The sequence below is a fragment of the Cervus elaphus genome, chromosome 1 (assembly GCF_910594005.1).
Source record: "Cervus elaphus chromosome 1, mCerEla1.1, whole genome shotgun sequence".
NCBI classification, from domain to species: Eukaryota; Metazoa; Chordata; class Mammalia; order Artiodactyla; family Cervidae; genus Cervus; species Cervus elaphus.
This window is the reverse complement of record NC_057815.1, coordinates 7,453,638-7,473,291: the sequence shown is the minus strand read 5'-3', so window position 1 is coordinate 7,473,291 and position 19,654 is coordinate 7,453,638. Positions and strand designations below refer to the sequence as shown.

At 44.2% G+C, this 19,654-nt stretch overlaps 1 protein-coding gene across 1 annotated transcript in view; it reads left to right on the top strand.

Annotated features, from left to right (window-relative positions):
• Positions 1-19,654, top strand: part of LOC122681552 — a 101,675-nt gene that overhangs the window by 4,344 nt on the left and 77,677 nt on the right. The window contains exons 3-7 of the mRNA XM_043883795.1: positions 218-435; positions 890-1,168; positions 1,217-1,583; positions 6,938-7,121; positions 18,546-18,596. Of these exons, the coding sequence (XP_043739730.1) occupies positions 218-435; positions 890-1,168; positions 1,217-1,583; positions 6,938-7,121; positions 18,546-18,596 (1,099 nt within the window). The remainder of the gene's footprint in view (positions 1-217; positions 436-889; positions 1,169-1,216; positions 1,584-6,937; positions 7,122-18,545; positions 18,597-19,654) is intronic.

The following is a 19,654-nucleotide window of genomic DNA, read 5'->3' as shown; positions in this document are numbered from 1 at the left end:
AGGATATGGTGATTTCTAATCCCCCAATATACATTTTAGAGTTTAAGGGTAATCAGGTTTGTTGATGTCCTTGAGTGATACATAGAGTTGGTATACAAGAGCACACCCACGTTTTGCTCTGTAGTGATTCATGGAGACTAGAAGCAATCTTCAGGATATTACAAAGTACCTGTCAGTTCTTAAAGATGACATTTGATAAAAGGGTGTTCCGTTCCAGACCTATGTACAGGGAACCTCGACTTTCTCCTGTCCTTCGAGTCACCCCGCGGGGCTGTCTTCAGGTCTGCTGGGCAGGACACTGTCCACAGACAGCTTCAGGGTCTCTATTCAGGAGATGTTTAGGGGCAGCCAACAGCCGTCAGCCCGGAAGAGGGCCTGCGGCGAAGGTGGAGGTGGGGGAATAGTGTGGAAGCAGAGTTTGCACAGCAGACAGAGGTTTGTGCTTTTCTAATGGTTACTCCCCTGGGTCAGGAAGATCCCCTGGAGAAGGAAGTGGCAGCCCACTCCAGTACTCTTGCCTGGAAAATCCCATGGATGAAGGAGACTGGTAGGCTACAGTCCATGGGGTCGCAAAGAGTCGGACACGACTGAGCAACTTCATTCAATGGTTACTCAGGGGACCCAATGACTTCCGTGTGGCTCAGATGGTAAAGAATCTGCCTGCAGTGCAGGGGGCCTGAGTTCGATCCCCGGGTGGGGACGATCCCCTCGAGGAAGAAATGGCAACGCAGTCCAGTATTGTTGCCTGGAGAATCCCACGGACAGAGGGGCCTGGGGGGCTACAGCCTGTGGGGTCGCAGAGTCGGACACGACTGAGTAACACACAAACACACACGCACACACACCCCGTGTCGTGGGGTCACCCACAGCCCCGCTCCTGTTCCCAAAGCTTCCGCCTGCCCCCGCCCCCACCCGCATGGACCCCCCAGCCCCGGCCCCAGGGGCGGAGGGCCCGCCGCGCCGCAGAGCCGGCCGAGGAGCCCGCCTCAGCCCGGGCCGCTTCGCCGGCCGGCGGGAAGTTTTCCACCCCCGGGCGCGCGTGGGCATCGCGCGTCCGGGGTGAGTGCCCCCGGGTTCGCGCCGCAGCCGCCGGGAGAGAGCTCCGAGCCGGGGCGTCGCCAGGGCGGCAGAGGCAGGCGGTGAAGCGCCGCTCCTGCCTTGCCTCAGGGCGAGCCGCACCCGGCAGCGCGTCCCTTTAACGCGCGCGCCCGTCAAGGTGCCCGCGGCCCTCCCGACCGGCCGGCAGCCTCCCTCCCGCGTCTCGCGGGCCCCGGCGCTCCGTCCCGGGGGGCGCCCCTCGCCCGCCCCCGCCGCCGTCCGCTCGCGGGGCTCGGCTGTCACTTCACTTTCCCTCGGCGCCCCGCGGGCGTGCGCGGCGGGGAGGGGGCGGGGCGGCGCGGGGCTCGCGCTCTCTCCCGGGCGCGCGCGCGGACGGCCGGGCGGCGGCGGCGCACGGCGGCGGCGGCGCACGGCGGCGGCGGCGGCTCCACTTTCCAGGACTCAGGGGCGGCGACAGCGCCAGCCGCGGGCAGCAGGCTGGGCAGCCGGAGCTGGAACGGCCGGGCGCGGCGGCGGCGCCGGGGGTGAGTCCGGCCGGCACAGGCGTGGCCGGGCGGTCCGCTGTGCGGGGCGGGGGTGCAGGTTCGGAGACCGGACGGCCCGCGGGGACGCCGACCCCCGGGGCCTAGTCAGCGCCCCTGCCCCCCGCGTCCCCTCAGCGTTCTGTCCCCGGGCTGGGGCTCGATCCCGCGACCGCGCGGACGGCCTCGCTCAGGTGCCCGAAGCCCCGCGCCCCTCCCCCTCCCTCCCCTCCCCCCGGCGCCCCCTCCCCCTTCGGACCTCGCGTCCCGGTCTTTCGCCGCCCGCCGCCCCTTCCCTGTCCAGCGCTCCCGGAACCAAGTCTCCGGGAAAGTGCAGGACGAGTGTCACGGGGAAGTGCCGGCCCGGCCGCACGCGGGGTCCCTGCGGATCTGCCCCCCATCATCGCCGCCCGCGGAGTCCCTGCGGGTCCCTCCTCCACCCGCGGCCGGGGGCCGTGCGGCGTCCGCCCTGCGGCGGGCCGTGTGTTGTCCCCGCTTTGTGAAGCCCGCAGTCCGCGGTCCGAGCCCGTTTTCCTGGTCTCGGTCCTCCGCAGCCCCGCTGGCTCGGTTCGAAGCCGGGTTCCACCCCCAGCGCCCCCCTTCCGTCTACTCCCGCCGTATCTCCTCGCTCTCTGGGTTTTCATCCTCTTGCCCTTTACTATTTCTAATGAAGATGAAGCGGAGCTTCTTGTGGCTTCGCCCCCCGCCCCCCCACGACCGACCAGAAATGTCCAATCCATCTTCTCTTAAGGAAATTAAGGCCGCTCTGCAAGGACCCCGTCCTGGCTCGGTGGCTGTTAGACCCATTTGCATGTTGCCCAGATTCACCGTTTTGCATTGTGTATTCTTGAGCGTGTACGCAAATATTTTTTTATTTAAAAGTGCAGAAGGAAATGGTAGGGTTTACCTTAAGAGTATCTTGCCATCTCGCCCTTCAGAAAGATTTTAAATTCTTCTTGGTTGTTGTTTTGTTTTTTTTTTTTAAAATCTTCGATTCTTAAAAAAGTATGCTTCTGAATAGGTGAGAATTCGTTCTGGACCTTGGGAATCTAAAAATTTGTGTTGACTCAGTTTGGATGCCCTTTGGCTCTGGAGAGTTTTGTCTGTGGGCTGATGCCAGTGATGGAGGGTTTGCATATAATGTCATACCCCATTATAGAAAGGTGCTCACCGCCACACCATAGCACCTTTTCCTCAAATCTTGGGTGTTCCACTATTATTTCCTGCATAAATATCCTTGCAGGTGAGTTAAAGGTAATATAAATAATTTAATTTTACATTTTAGAAAAGTTTAGAAACCCGACTGGGAAGGCAAGTGGCAAGAAACAGGACCGAATTAAGCGTTTTCCTGTTGTGAAAGCTCAAAGGAACACTTGCTTCTGCAGTCTTATACTGCGAGTTTTATACAGTTTTATACCGTCTTATCTGGACGGTAATCCGGATTCACGGAGTGACTATAGTTGTTTCTATGTTATCGATAATATTTATCACCAAATCATCTCATTTCTATGGAACATGTGAGTTTATTTTCATATGTTGCTAATTTCCAGGACTGTAATTTACCGTATAGAATACATAGCTAATTCCCTTTTAGATAATTTTTGAGTTGAAGAAAGAACAGTATTCAGACTTTTAATCTAACACTTCTTTGAGGAAAGTTCAATTTTACTATTTTATGTTTAGAAACTGAGTATTTGAGTGCAAAGTAAAAATCTTAATATCTTTGAAACTATCATGGAAGAGTAGCTCTGTGTTTATAACCCTGGGATTCCAGTTTATCTTCACTCTAGATTAGATAATTGGATCCAATTAGGTATTTAAGAATTCATCTTAAAAGTAAGCGCTGATTTAGAAGATAACATTCACTTCCTGTATTTCTCTTTTGTCTCTGCCCTGCCGCTTGTGGGATCTTAGTTCTCTAACCAGGGATTGAACCTATACCCTCTGTGCTGGGGACGCAGGAGTCCCTTGAAGATAACATTGAGAGAGTTTTAATTCAGGAAATTAAAAAAAAAGTGGTTTATTTTTGGCTGTCCTGAGTCTTGGTTTCTGCAGGGGCTTCTCCCTCGTTGCCTCGAGCCCGGGCTGCTCTGCGCTGGTCTTTTCGTCGGTGGCGGAGGAGCCCGCGACTCTAGGGCGCGCAGACTTCAGGAGATGGGGTGCAGGGGCCTAGTTGCTCTGCAGTATGTGGGATCTTCTAGACCAGGGATTGAACCCTGCATGGGCAGGCGGATTCTTTACTATTGAGTCACCAGGGAAGCCCAGAAAGTTTTTTTTTTTACTCATTTGTACTTTAAGAGAGACAGAACACCAGTCTTGCAGCTAATTAAAATGTGTATAGACTATTTTTTCTTCATAAAAATTAGTTGCCACCTAAGTAGTGCAGTAATTTTTCCCCACACTGTTTCTGTAATTAGACACTCAAAAACTATTAATAAAACCCACAGAACTTCCCCTTACTCTTAGTATTTGAACAGGATATGAAAACTTTGTTTCTGAAAGCTTCTTTTATAGTGGTTATTTGTGGCCTTAGGTGAATTTATCATCCATAGGTTGATTTGGATGAAATAAGGCTTCTTAGGTCAAAAGTGGAAATTTTTTTTCCTTACTGTGAAACTGTAGAAATTATACATCTATTTGGGTATTTTAATAGTTCCCTAGTGAGACTAATTTTAGTCTTCTGATACTGTGGGGCAGTTTATGAAATGTGGATTTCAGACTGTGGCTTAGATTATATCACTGAGTAGTCTTTTAAGTAATTATATATGCTCATGGCATTATTAGATATTATGTAATTACACATAAATAAGAATATTAAGATGAATATGTAGCTTTATAACTAGTGTAATATGCAACTGAAATTCTAGGCATAGTTTATCAAACTAAAACTGGAGCTTCAGTAAAAAAGAATTTTATTCCATTTAGGTTTTCATGTATTTGTCAACTAATGGATTGCTTCCAGTTTAAGACATATAAAAGGATTTCTCACTCGTTTCACATATCTCAAAATATTGCCAGCAGCGTTTTGCTGCATGTGAGGGCCTTTCTCTAAGAATTACTCTCTTTCTTACTCCCATGCACAGCTGTTCTCACAGGCTCTTATGTACATACTTACAAGGGTTTAAACTCATATATATATATATATATATATATTTTTTTTTTTTACTGAAAGAAGTAAGCTGAAAAAAAATTCAGCATTAAATCCAAGGATGAGAATTTTATGTGAAATAAAAATTAAAAAAAAAAAAAGAAAGCAAGAAATACGTTAGGACTGTTTGAGCTGGATGTGGAACATGCTGATATAAAATCTCGGGATTCTGTTAAGTGACTCGAGTGCTCCTAGAAGATGCTCCAGCTGAGGAGACGGTTGTGCTCGTTTACAGGGGAAAGCCATCGCGTTCCCTGCTTCAGAGCTGCCTGGGCAGACCTCTCTTTCTTTGGCGTGGAGGAAGGGAACTGCTGAGGGTGATGGGGCTGTGTCTGGTGATGCCTTAGTGAAGGCACTCAGGATTTCTGCTGGCTCCTCACCGGCTCTGCTTCCCGCGTCCTCACTTCTCCTTCAGGTTTGTCTTAACCTTTCTCATTTCAACCACTTCAAGTTCTGTCTCATGAAATCACTTTGATTTAGAGCAAGCTACAAGTGAAATAGAGCGAGCTATAAGTTAAATCTTCAGTGAGGAAGAATTTTAATTATGGTCAGCTAGCTCTACATTTGGACCAGTTCTGGTAATCAAACAGTGCTTTATTTGAGGTATCTTTCTCTTACATATTAAGTCTTATTTTTGATCCAGCAAATACAGTTTTAACTCTTAATTTGACTAAGAGTTACATAGTATCTTTTTCAAAAGGAATTTGTTCCCATTTATTTGTGGTTCTTAAAGGGGTACTTTGTGGTGTTGATGTCACTCCTTAAAGGTAGTTCTGTGTTTTGAAGAGAGGCGCCCCAGAAGGTAGGTGTACCAGCTCCGGTAGTTATGAGGTGGCAGTAACATGGTGAGAGTGTGGGCATGGGTTTTATCAGTTCGGTTTTGGATTTGTCAGTAAAGTCTAAGCTAGTTGGGTCACAGGGGATGTACTCATGGTAATCAGGCTCAGAAATCAATTATGATAGAATGATTGTTAGCAAGAGAGAACTGGAATTTTTTTGTGCATTATCTAGGTTGTAACAGCTTACCCATGTACCAAGATATTGAGAAGATTGAGTTGGTAATCAGAGTTGCTTGTGGAGCAAAGGGACTTTGAAAGCCTCGAGGTATGTTTCATCCAGACCGTGGGGGGAAAGACAGGCCCCTAATGTCTCCATACAGCCTTCATCTCCTGTGGAACCTGGTTGCTTGGTAAATTGTTGGATCAGGGCTGGCACCGTCCTGCAGTTCAGCTTCTATTTAGAATCACGGAGGCCTCTGTGTTCTTCTGTTATCACAAAGGTTAATTAAAACAGTTGACTGACTTAGAGGATTTTAATTGTAGCCCAGCCGGAGGATGTATTCATGTGGTATTGGTGCCAGCATTTGCTCTATCCCTGTGTTCTTTGGCCATTTTTACTGACCTCTGTTACAGCCCCTAGCAAGTAGTCTTACCCACTGAATCAACTTGCTTATCCTAGGACTCAAGAGCCCGGCACAGTGCCTGGTGGGTAGCGCAGTTTTTTTTCTTTTTCGATGACGCTTTATTGACACATAATTCATGTATTGCAAAATTCACTCTTTTAAAATGTATAGCTCAGTGGTTTTTAGAATATTTAGAGCTGTATATCACCATTATCTAATATAAGAACATTTTTATCACCCCACAAGGAAACCTTGCACTTCTTAGCTTTGTACCGTTCCCATTCTTCCCTCACTCCCAGCCCCTGGCAATCACTCACTGACTTTTCTGTCTCTGCGCACTCGCCGATTCTGGACGGTTCGTGCCATTTGCGGCCCTTTGTGCCTGGTGTCTTTCACTGAACATCGTGTTTTCAAAGTTCATCCACGGTGTAGCTTGCACATACTGTACTCCGTTCCTTTATGTGGCTGGATGGCATTCCATTGCTTGGATATCCCACATTTGGTTTATCTGTTCGTTGTCAGCTGGTGGGTATTTGAGTTGTTTCCTCTTTTTGGTTCTGTGAATAGTGTTGCTGTGAACATATTGTGTATATATATTTGTTTTCATTTCTTTTCTCAATACATTTTGAATGGATGAAGGAAAAGTTTTGGCAACTCCCAAAGCTGTTAGGTAAAGTGAGCAAGTCATTCATTCTATAGTGAGTTTTCTTTGGTTCCTGTTAAGATTCACTTTCTCTCTGTTCTCGAGCGACCTTTCTGCAGTCCTTCCCCAACTGAATAAATGATTTTTTTGACTCTTTAATCCAGGATCTAAAATGTCCACTGAGGCACAAAGAGTTGACGACAGTCCGGGCACTAGTGGAGGAAGCTCCGATGGAGACCAGCGTGAGAGTGTCTAGTGGGAACCAGAGAGAGAGCAGGTTCAGCCGAAGAAGAAGGAGGGGAAGATATCCAGCAAAACAGCTGCTAAACTGTCTACTAGTGCTAAAAGGTACCTCAGTTACGGGAACTTCTTTGCTTTTAGTATCAATTTATCACCTTAAGTCTGACTTTCTCTTGCATTTAATCATTTTTCTGGGATATGGACCATGAAGTTCATGGATTTTTTCTTCTTCAAGGTTATTTCTTTTTCATGATCTTAGTTATATGCAATATGAACTTTTTGGTATTTAAAGTCAGTTAAACAGCATGGCAAAATTATAAACTATGTATCCATAGTGTGTGTATATGTATTGTTAGGTGACTATGAATAGGAAAGTGCATGTAAAAGTGTGATAATTTGTTTTATGGTTCCTTGACCATTACTATTTTATTTTATTGAGCAGCAGAGAATAACAGTGGGAGTCTATTGAAATAGTTACTGGATGATTATTTACACTCACTGTTAGTAAAGTGAGAAATGTGGGAGTTAATAACAATAGAATGGGAAAGACTAGAGATCTCTTCAAGAAAATTGGTATCTCTTCAAGATACTAAGGGAACATTTCATGCAAAGATGGGCACAATAAAGGACAGAAACAGTACAGACCTAACAGAAGCAGAAGATATTAAGATGAGGTAGCAAGAATGCACAGAAGAGCTATACGAAAAAGATCTTCAGGACCCAGATAACCACGATGGTGTGATCACTCACCTAGAGCCAGACATCCTGGAGTCCAAAGTCAAGTGGGCCTTAGGAAGCATTACTATGACAAAGCTAGTGGAGGTGATGAAATTCCAGCTGAGCTATTTCAAATCCTAAAAGGTGATGCTGTAAAAGTGCTGCACTCAATATGCCAGCAAATTTGGAAACCTCAGCAGTGGCCACAGGACTGGAAAAGATCAGTTTTCATTCCAACCCCAAAGAAAGACAATGCCAAGGAATGCTCAAACTGCTGCACAATAGCACTCATCTCACATTCTAGCAAAGTAATGCTTGAAATTCTCCAAGCCAGGCTTCAACAATACGTGAACCCTGAACTTCTAGATGCTCAAGCTGGATTTAGAAAAGGCAGAGGAACCAGAGATCAAATTGCCAACATCTGTTGGATTATAGAAAAAGCAGGAGAATTCCAGAAAAACACCTACTTCTGCTCCATTGACTACGCTAAAGCCTTTGACTGTAGATGACAACAAACTGTGGAAAGTTCTTAAACAGATGGGAATACAGACCTCCTTACCTGCTTCCTGAGAAATCTGTATGCAGGTTAAGAAGCAACAGTTAGAACTGGACATGGAACAACAGATGGATTCACATGGAACAATAACTGATTCCAAATAGGGAAAGGAGTACGTCAAGGCTGTATATTGTCACCCTGCTTATTTAACTTTTATGCAGACTACATCATGAGAAATGCTGGGCTGGTTGAAGCACAAGCTGGAATCAAGATTGCCAGGAGAAATATCAATAACCTCACATCTGCAGATGACACCACCCTTTCAGCAGAAAGCGAAGAATAACTAAAGAGCCTCTTGATGAGGGTGAAAGAGGAGAGTGAAAAAGTTGGCTTAAAACTTAACATTAAAAAAACTAAGATCATGGCTTCTGGTCCCATCACTTCATGGCAAACAGATGGGGAAACGATGGAAACAGTGACAGACTTTATTTTGGGGGCTCCAAAATCACTGGAGATGGTGATTGCAGCCCTGAAATTAAAAGACGCCTGCTCCTTGGAAGAAAAGCTATGACCCACCTAGATAGCATATTAAAAAGCAGAGATATTACTTTCCCAGCAAAGGTCCGAGTCAAAGCTATGGTTTTCCAGTGGTCATGTATGGATGTGAGAGTTGGACCATAAAGAAGACTGAGCACTGAAGAATTGATGCTTTTGAACTGTGGTGTTGGAGAAGACTATTGAGAGTCCCTTGGACTGCAAGGAGATCCAACCAGTCAACCCTAAAGTAAATCAGTCCTGAGTATTCATTGGAAGGACTGATGCTGAAGCTCCAATACCTTGGCCACCTGATGGGAAGAACTGACTCATTGGAAAAGACCCTGATGCTGGGAAAGATTGAAGGTGGGAGAAGGGGACAACAGAGGATGAGATGGTTGGAAGGCATCACTGACTCAATGGACATGAGTTTGAGCAAACTCCGGGAGCTGGTAATGGCTAGGGAAGCCTGGTGTGCTGCAGTCCATGGGGTCACCAAGAGTCAGACACAACTGAGCGACTGAGCTGAACTGAAGAACAGATGCATGTCGTTTTCATTATATCAGGCAGTGGTTTAGTCTTGATAACAGATTTTCTTTTCCTCCAGAGAACAGGTAGATCTGGAAGCAGGATATTTTGGGTGATTCTTTGCTGCCACATCAGTTGCTTAGGGTGATTGGCATGTCATTGGACTCAGCAGAGGGAATATACACTTTAATACTGTTACATTATAGAATATCTCTTGGTAAATAATCTAAAGGTGAATTGAATCTAGTAGTCTTTCCTGGCCCTGTGATGTACTGTCTGAGAATTTGGGGCCTTGTGGACTGACCGTTGAGTGACAGCTTCATCCTTTACTGTTGGTGTGGATGAGGGAACCCATCCCAGAGGTCGTACCCGTGTGGGCTGGAGGAGCTTGCTTCTCTCTGGTCGAGTCAGTCCACAGGTTGGGAAGACCTCTGTCAGGCCCCCTGCAGGCCGTGCCTTTCTGGGGAGAGTTGTTAGAGTGCGCCGTCCATTCTAAGGGCCTCGGGTAGCCAGCTTCCCTGTCCTGGAAGCGGGTTGCGGATGCCCGCCCTCTGCTGAAGGAGCCGTGAGAAAGTGAGACGACCTGGGACTTGAGGCCTTCTAACCTCTGTATTGGACGGCGGGGAGGGCCCCATGCGCTCCTGCGGGCACAGCGCAGCTCCAGGGGCCTCGGCTCAGGGCCCGGCCAGCTGCCCGGTCACAGCGCAGAACGACCGGCTGCAGGGAATGCCGTGGACTAGGGTGGAACGGAGCGGGGATGGAGAAACAGGACGTTTAGAGGAAGGAAGGGAGGTGCGTGGGTGTGCGTGGGCAGGAGATCCTCAGGTACAGACTGCGGCCCGCCTAACTGAGGGCGTCCCTGTGGCTCAGACAGGAAAGAATCCGCCTGCAAAGCGCGGACCCGGGTCGGGGAGATCCCCTGGAGGAGGGTGAGGCAGCCCACTCCAGTGTTCTTGCCTGCAGAATCCCATGGACAGAGGAGCCTGTGGGGTCGCCAAGAGTGGGACACGGCTGAGCGACTAGGCGCACACAGCCCCTGAGAGTGAGGGTGCTGCGGGGGCCGGGGAGGACGATCGTCTGGGAGTGCTCCCCACCGGCGGGCGCCCCGTGGAGCACGGCCGGGCATCGTGCCGGCGTCGGAGCAAGGCCCGCAGTCTGCCGGGGGAGTGGAAACTGGGCCATGTGTGAAAGCTGGGATTGGGTGAGGCTTGTTCGGTAACAGTCATTCTTTACTTCGTTTTCCCACAGTGTGTACAAAGTTGAGATTACGTATTCAAACCTAGTTTTCCTTTTCCCCACTCTTTAAATTGGGGATAAAGTTTATTTCTGAGTGTGTGTGTGTGAAGAATCCAGGACAGTGTCTGATGGGCACATGATAGGAATTAGTAGTACGGCATTGGGGAAAGTAAGAAATGCCTTTTAAGTTGCTTCCTGGCTGAAAAAAAGTCACTCCGTTGGCAAATTTATTCTTGTGAATCTGTGATTTTCAGACTGTGACTGATGACTTTCCTCTACACAGTTTCTGGGTGGCTTATGGTTGAGTGTCTGAGGGGGTTTAGGCATTTACTATTTTTTTGAATATAAAATGCTGCTTCACGGCAAATTTTCAGGTAAAAGACAAAAACCCAATACTAAAAAGTTGAACTCTGTTCCTTTCCTTCTCCCCAGTCTAGTTGATAGTGGAAGTTGATTTTGTCCCCCATCTCTGCTTTGGGTTCCTTTCTTTTTTTAAGTAGGTGTCTGTTTTGGCTGCACCAGGCCTGAGTTGTGCATGCGGGATCTCTGTAGTCACAGCAGGTGGGTCTGGTTCCCTGACCAGGGGTGGAACCCAGGCTCCCTGTTGGGAGTGTGGAGTCTTAGCCACCGGGCCGCCAGGGAAGTCCCTCTGTCTGAGCTCTAACAACTGAGGAAAAACATTGGGAATCTTGATGACAGGGACTCAAAACATAGTTTTAATTCACCATGTGCCTTGCATAGTAGGGTCGTATTTATTGACTGATTGCCTTAGAACCTAGGGTTTGTTGTGAGGCTTGGATCTTCCCCAGAGATTAGAATCCTAGTACTGATATGTTCAGAAGATCAAAGGTGGAGGTAGTTTCACAATAAAATTCTCATTTATTATTATTGATAATTGATTTTTATGCAGATGAGACATCTTTTCCAAATAGTGTCATTTTGTGGGAGAGTTAATCAGCAGTGCAGAGCTTGCACTGGAGAGACAGAATCTGGGTTAGACCTAATGCTAGGTCCTGGCATTTAGTTGCTCTGTGATATTAGAAACATAGTTTAACATTTCCAAGCTTCACCTTTCTCATCTGTGAAATGGAGACAGAAATAGTCCCATCTTCGCAGGGCCAGCGTGAGGATGGAAAGTGATCAAGCTGTTATTTGGCACACAGAAAGGTTTCATACACTGATGCTGTCGTTCTTAGACTTTGTGCCAGTTAAAGCCTACAATAGTATTTTACTAAGTCCATGTGATAAATTTTAGAAAAATGAAGTTTGTGTTAATGCTATGAGGACTTAGTGCTTTTTGTTAAAATAGTAAAGCTCAGATGCTGTAATTATATATACATTTTATAGTAACTCAAGAAAAGTACTTTGCACATAGGTGTTCAGTTGCATAAAATATGCTGTAATTGTAGAATTAATCATTAGGTGTAGAAATGTGTTTTCTTGCAAAAAAAATCTCAGTTTTCAGGTGTTATGGCAAAGTAATATTGGATACAGAAAATATTAAATTGGAATTTTATTTAAACAATGGTATAAATTAATTTTTGTCTGTTTCAGAGTTAAGAGGGAGATTACAGTTACTTCTTGATGCATTTTTGCTCTTCTTTGGCATGAAATTATTTCTTAAAAAATCGGAATGCTTTTAGCATGGTCTGTTCTCTTCATAATTTGATGTGATTTTATTGGATACAATATAATACTGTCCTAGAAATGATATTTGGTTTTAGACTCTAAATTGTTGTTAGGTTGGGAGGTTGATTTCAGTATATTTGACTGTGATATTTTGTTATATGGGCTAATCTGTTTCTTTTCCACATGAGAATGAAGTACTCTTTATAGATAATCTTTTGTAATTATTGTATTTTATTGATTCTGAATGTTCATTTAAGTTTTTAATGTTCCTGAAATCAGGATGCAGTTTACAGTTGATGTGCAGAATCATTAATTTAGGTTGTCTTAAAAATCGAGCAGTTGTTTGGAGTCATAGGTGCACAGTATGTAGCACCACTCAGAATTAAACTCTGGATTTATTACTTGCAGTGGCCCTGTGTTTTCTAAGTTAATTCAGAGATTACTTTGAGATTTAAGAAATTTTAGTAACTAGTTACATGATGTTTTCTTTTGAGAATGAGTTCATTTTGGAAGGTTTTGAGGAATGCAGACCATAGGGGAATGTAGAAAGTCATCTAAGTGGATGAAGTTTTTTTTTTAAATAACTGTTAAGAAAATACCTTTGTGAATCCCCAAGTCCATATATTCATGTTCTACTTGGCCCTGAGTGAGTTACTGAATTTTCTTTAAGCTTGAATATGTGTTTGTGTTTGAGACACGTCGGTATATATACTGCTTCATTTTTCTGAACCATTAATCCAGTATGTTAGTATTAAAACGAGTGCTTCATGTCTTCACCACTTGGGTTCAGTTTTGTCGCTGTGGTCTTCAGTTCAGTCTGAATGAGTCATAATTATCTCCCCTTCCCCGCCCCCCACTCCTCTTTCTTTTTAGCAGATGACAGTCACATGTAAACTCCTACCGTTCCTGGAACATTTAAGGTTTCAGGTGAAGTCGTACAAACTGAAATTTAGTCTGCATTTTGCTTCTGACTTGTTTCAGTAACCATGTGCAGTTGCTGACTTATGTATCATGACAACCAAGGAAGTGGCACTGCTGGACAGAAATTGGAGATATAGACAGTTGTCTAGTGGATTTGTTTCTAAAGAAATAATTTTGTCTTAAAAGTTCTCATAAGAGAGAGGAGATGTTGTTTTGTTTGTTTGACTTAGCAAGATAATTGCTTGTCTTTTCACCTTAACAGCATGCAGTTACTAGCCTGAGTTTCCTAAATGGGAACTGATAAAATGGTAGTACTTAAAGAATTCTGTGAGATTTATTTAATTCACTTTTAATAGCCTAAGATCATCATGTAAAAGGTGCATTGTAAGTGTAAATTACTGATACTTTTTCATTTTTCCTCACCCTAAGGGACAGTGCCTGAAATAGCTGCCTTCCTTATTACCCCACATGTCAAGACTGAGAAACTTAATACATACCATGATCACAACTTTTGAGATAGAATTGAATTGCTGTCATTGAAAACAGCAGGACATCTTGCAACCGTTTAAATAGCAATTCTTAGTATAATCTTTTCTGTCAAGAGAAATACAGCCATTCTTTGGTAGCAGTGGCTCAAAATATATTGTAATGCACTGACTCACTGTTCCAAATTGTCAAGTTTATCAGTAAATTGCTTTTTGTATTGAATAATTAGATTTAGAATGATAGACATCTAGAGGGGTTTCAAGTTCCATTACAGAATTCTGTGACAAAATTATGACATCAATTTTTTAAACCAAAGGGACAGTATAAGCATAAAGCAAGATGAATTATTTGAAAATCCCTAGGAAGTTCTTTTACAGTAAAATTGTTTTCTTTGACACTGTGAGCATACTGTTTTGAATCCCTGTTCTTTTGGTTTTCTGAGTTTAAAAACAAGAGTATGTGTATGTATACACACACAAATATACACACACATATTCAGATACATATATCTGAATCACTTTTCTGTATACTTGAAACTAGCACAATATTGTAAATCACCTATGCTTAAATAAAAAAATGTTTATAAAAGTTTTTCATGTTCCCGCTGGCAAATTAAACAGCACAGAGACATTTTGATTACAAAGTAGCAGTTTTCTGTTGAGATACTTTCCCTGTGGCAGTTCCTGTTAGCTGACTCTACCTGACCTTAAGTAATAGACTTATACCTACTTGTTGAATTGTTAAATAATACCTTTTGTCTTCTTGCTGTGAATTTTGAGGATGTTCACCAGCTTGTTCACCTGTTTTCTTTTCCCGCCTCCCAGTTAATGATATTCATATTTTTTAAAAAGTACTGGAGGGATGGGATGGGGAGGGAGGTGGGAGGGGGGTTCAGGGTGGGGGACACATGTACACCTGTGGCTGATTCATGTCAATGTATGGCGAAAACCACCACAATATTGGAAAGTAACTAGCCTCCAACTAAAACAAATACTTAAAAAAAGAGTGTTGGCTGTCTTTCTAAATGAAGTAGTATATTTAAGCCACTGTTGCTCGTTGCTTCACGTTTCAGCAATACTCGTTGGTTCCTTACTTTGTAAAATGAGGGTATTAATACCTTTGTTCTTCCTTCCATCTACTCACACCCCCCCCCCACCATCCACTTTTAGTTGGTTTCTATTAGCTACACTTGATTTTACATCTTCATGGTTAGTAGTATTTCCATTTTGTAGTGTGCAACTACAACTTGTTATCTGTGCTTTATCTGTAATAAAAGGCCAATAAACTCTGTATAAGTTTACCTGTTTAGTGCCAGACCAGACGGGGTGTTAGGATTAGATTTCCTATAGGTCCAGTGTTAGGATCTCTCAGTGATCAATGCAAAGCAGTAGAGGAAAACAATAGAATGGGAAAGACTACAGATCTCTTTCAAGAAAATTAGAGATACCAAGGGAACATTTCATGCAAAGATGGGCTCAATAAAGGACAGAAATGGTATGGACCTAACAGAAGCAGAAGGTATTAAGAAGAGGTAGCAAGAATACACAGAAGAACTATACAAAAAAGATCTTCAGGACCCAGATAACCATGATGGTGTGATCACTCACCTAGAGCCAGACATCCTGGAATGCTAAGTCAAGTGGGCCTTAGGAAGCATCACTACGAACAAAGCTAGTGGAGGTGATGAAATTCCAGTTAGCTATTTCAAATCTTAAAAGATGATGCTGTGAAAGTGCTGCACTCAATATGCCAGCAAATTTGGAAGACTGAGCAGTGGCCACAGGACTGGAAAAGATCAGTTTTCATTCCAGTCCTAAAGGCAATGCCAAAGAATGTTCAAACTACCTCACAATTGTACTCATCTCACATGCTAGCAAAGTAATGCTCAAAATTTTCCAAGCCTGGCTTCAACAGTACATGAACCATGAACTTCCAGATGTTCAAGCTGGATTTAGAAAAGGCAGAGGAACCAGAGATCAAATTGCCAACATCCGTTGTATTATTGAAAAAGCAAGAGAGTTCCAGAAAAACATCTATTTCTGCTTTATTGACTATGCCAAAGCCTTTGACTTTGTGGATCACAACAGACTATTGAAAATTCTGAAAGAGATGGGAGTACCAGGCCACCTGACCTGCCTCCTGAGAAATCTTTATGCAGGTCAAGAAGCAACAGTTAGAACTGGACATGGAACAACAGACTGGTTCCAAATTGAGAAAGGAGTACGTCAAGGCTGTATATTGTCACCCTGCTTGTTTAACTTATATGCAGAGTGCATGATGAGAAACGCTGGGCTGGAGGAAGCACAAGCTGGAATCAAGATTGCCAGGAGAAATATCAGTGACCTCAGATACACAGATGACACCATCCTTATGGCAGAAAGCAAAGATGAACTAAAAAGCCTCTTGATGAAAGTGAAAGAGGAGAGTGAAAAAGTTGGCTTAAAGCTCAACATTCAGAAAACTAAGATCATGGCATCTGGTCCCATCACTTCATGGGAAATAGGTGGGGAAACAGTGGCAACAGAGACTTATTTTTTGGGCTCCAGAATCACTGCAGATGGTGACTACAGCCCTGAAATTAAAAGATGCTTGCTCCTTGGAAGAAAAGCCATGACCAACCTAGACAGCATATTGAAAAACAGAGACGTTACTTTGCCGACAAAGGTCTGTCTAGTCAAAGCTATGATTTTTCCAGTTGTCATGTGTGGATGTGAGAGTTGGACCGTAAAGAAAGCTGAGCGCCGAAGAATTGATGCTTTTGAACTGTGGTGTTGGAGAAGACTCTTCAGAATCCCTTGGACTGCAAGGAGATCCAACCAGTCCATCCTAAAGGAAATCAATCCTGGATATTCATTGGAAGGACTGATGCGGAAGTTGAAACACCAATATTTTGGCTACCTGATGTGAAGAACTGACTCATTGGAAAAGACCCTGATGATGTGAAAGGTTGAAGGCAGGAGGAGAAGGGGACGACAGAGGATGAGATGGTTGGATGGCATCACTGACTCGATGGACATGAGTTTGAGCAAGCTCTGGGAGTTGGTGGTGGACAGGAAGCCTGACGTGCTGCAGTCCATGGGGTCCAAAGAGTCGGACACGACTGAGTGACTGAACTAGGATCTTAAAGCTACGCAATGAATCATAGCATTTAGGCAAAATGCCTCCTTTTTATCCCTTAATATCTGTTACTGGATTGAAAGTATTTTATGTTTTAGTTTCGTGCCTGTTCTATCTGTGATTTTCTTACAGAGTTGTTTCTCTTGTGGGATTTGTGACTGTTTTTCTCCCTTGAGTGGTGTATCTTTATTACACCCTATATGCTCTGTGCCCTCTGGAGCGTCTCAACCTGTTTGATTCACAGCATGTACTTTGTCTTCCAAATAGAGTGGAATTCCTCCGCCAGTGGTGACCACCCCTGTCTCTGTCCTTGATCCCTTTCTGCCCTCTGTGTGTGTGCCCCGCCGTCACCTGGGGCGCTGACGGGGTGGAGGGGGAGTGTGTGCTCTCAGCTCACTGCCTTTAACCTGGACGTGACGCGTTGTGCCTCACAGTGCCTGTTTTATTTACACTTTTGTGTGGAATCCACAAAGGGTGTTCTCTATCAGATATTTGAGACTTCTCTTGTTTAGTTATGTGCCATATGTACTTTAAATGCACATGAACACACTATAGAATCTAAGAAGTCTCAGTGGGACAGCTGAATTAATAGGTTTTTTATTTTTGGCTTTAGATTTGTTAGTCTTGGTCTGTGTATTGATGTGAGAATTGGACGGTAAAGAAAGGTGGATGGTAAAGAAGGATGAGCGCCGAAGAGTTGATGCTTTTTGAACTGTGGTGCTGGTGAATACTCTGGAGAGTCCCTTGGACTGCAAGGAGGTCAAACCAGTCAATCATAAAGGAAATCAATCCTGAATATTCATTGGAAGGACTGATGCTGAAGCTCCAATACTTTGGCCACCTGATGCGAAGAGCCCGCTTATTGGAAAAGACCCTGATGCTGGGAAAGATTGAAGGCGGGAGGAGAAGGGGACGACAGAGGATGAGATGGTTGGATGGCATCACTGACTCGATGGACATGAGTTTGACCAAGCTCCGGGAGATAGAGGACAGGGAAGCCTGGTGTGCTGCTGTCTGTGGGGTCGAAAAGAGTCAGACAGGACTTGACCAGTGAACAACAAACACCCATTTCATAACGTCTTCCCCACCTTGAGTCACACGACTTAGAGAAGTGATAGTTGTATCTGTATCAGACATTTCATTCGGGGCAGGATACTGAAGTGGGTTGCCGTTTCCTTTACGGGATTTTCCTAGCCCAGAATGAAATCCACGTCTCCTGCATTGGCAGGTGGCTTCTTTACCACTGAGCCACCAGGGAAGCCCATATAGGGGGTTAGGTGAAGTAAAACATAAAAGATGAAAATAACACATGAGGGTAAAAACAGGTTTTTAAAATAAAAATTCTTTTTTCCCCCTTTGCAGAAGGCATATGTGTGCTTAGCGTTAGCAGTGGTTTGAGTTTCCCTGGTGGCTCAGCTGGTATAGAATCCGCCTGCAATGCAGGAGACCCTGGTTCCATTCCTTGGTTGGAAAGATCCCCTGGAGGAGGGAGTGGCCCCCCACTCCAGTATTCTTGCCTGGAGAATCCCATGGACAGAGGAACCTGGGGGCTACAGTCTCTGGGGTTGCAAAGAGTTGCCTGAGTGACTAAGCACAGCACAGCAGTGGCTTAAAGTTTTGATTTAAGTCGTGCTGTTGGTGAGAGATGGAGGCACAGATAGCGGCCGGTCTCCTCTTTGTAGATGCACTGTGGAAACTGTGGCAGAAATTGCTACTTTGTTGGTACTGTGTATGATGATTTATACAGTGATAGTATTTCAAATTAAAAGTGCACAAATAGGAAAGATTAGTGTAAAAGTGTAAAATTTAATGGAATATTAAAAGAGTAAAGACATTTTAATGTAACTTTCTTTGTCTTTATTTTCAAGAATTCAGAAGGAACTTGCAGAAATTACGTTGGGCCCACCCCCCAACTGTAGGTAAGTACTTAATGGATTTTTATTTGTATCTTTTGCAGAAGGTGTAATCGAACTATTGCTGTGATGTCTCAACTATTGTTGTTGGAGCCTGATTAATTAGCGAAAACATGGTTCTGTTTTGGACTTAAGTGACTGTGAAGACAGTGGTTGTGGTGGTCTCCGTGCAGAAATGGAATCTTCATGAATCTGTTTGTAATGGTAGATGGAGTTGCCAAAAAAAGAGTAATGCAATAACAGTAAGATAATGGAATTATAGGGTAACACATACAATGATCTTTTAGTGGAAGAGGTGTTGGAGTTTTAAATGATTTCTTTCATGATAGAGTAATACTGTGGCTAAAATATTTGCTGTTTGATAATTTATTTAGTTGTTATCTTGCTGAAAATTGATTTTTAGAAGTGCTGGAACATTAAACAGTGTTTCTTCATGGTTTACATTATTTCTTATAGTCCTAGGTTGTGGTGATTGGAGGCGGTGAGGTTAAGTTTGAAACACTCTCTCCATTATGACCACATACCCTCAATCTGGTCTGAGTTTACTGATGGGAAGTTAAAGTGCTTGCTTGGAGTTGATTAATGATATATGTAGAGTAGAAGGAGGGAAGTTAGCTTCTGCTGTATCTTGGATCTGGTACAGTAGTCGGAAGATGGCTGTTTGACTCCTTGAAGAAGTTTGTGTTTTGATGTCAGTTCAGTGTTGGAACCAAGCCACTGCGGAGTTGTGTAGTTTAAATGGGAGCGCTGTGCGTCAGAGGCGAGAGGACGCGCTTCAGTATTGAGTACATTGTTGGTGTGATTTCTGATTTAACTGAGCTTGTTTTAATATGAAAGCAAAGATAACAGCTCTAGGTATTAATGGAAGTGAAAAACCTGTAGGTGGCTAAATGGCTAATTGACAGCCATTTTTGTGTAGGAAAGATTCTAATAAGACTTAATGTTTGTAGTGAATTTATTGTAGTTCTTTACACGGGAGTCACATTTATAAACTTGTAGTAATAATGTTCGAAGAATATTTCACTCAACTAGAACAAATCACTTCTTGGTTAGGAGAAGCTGTT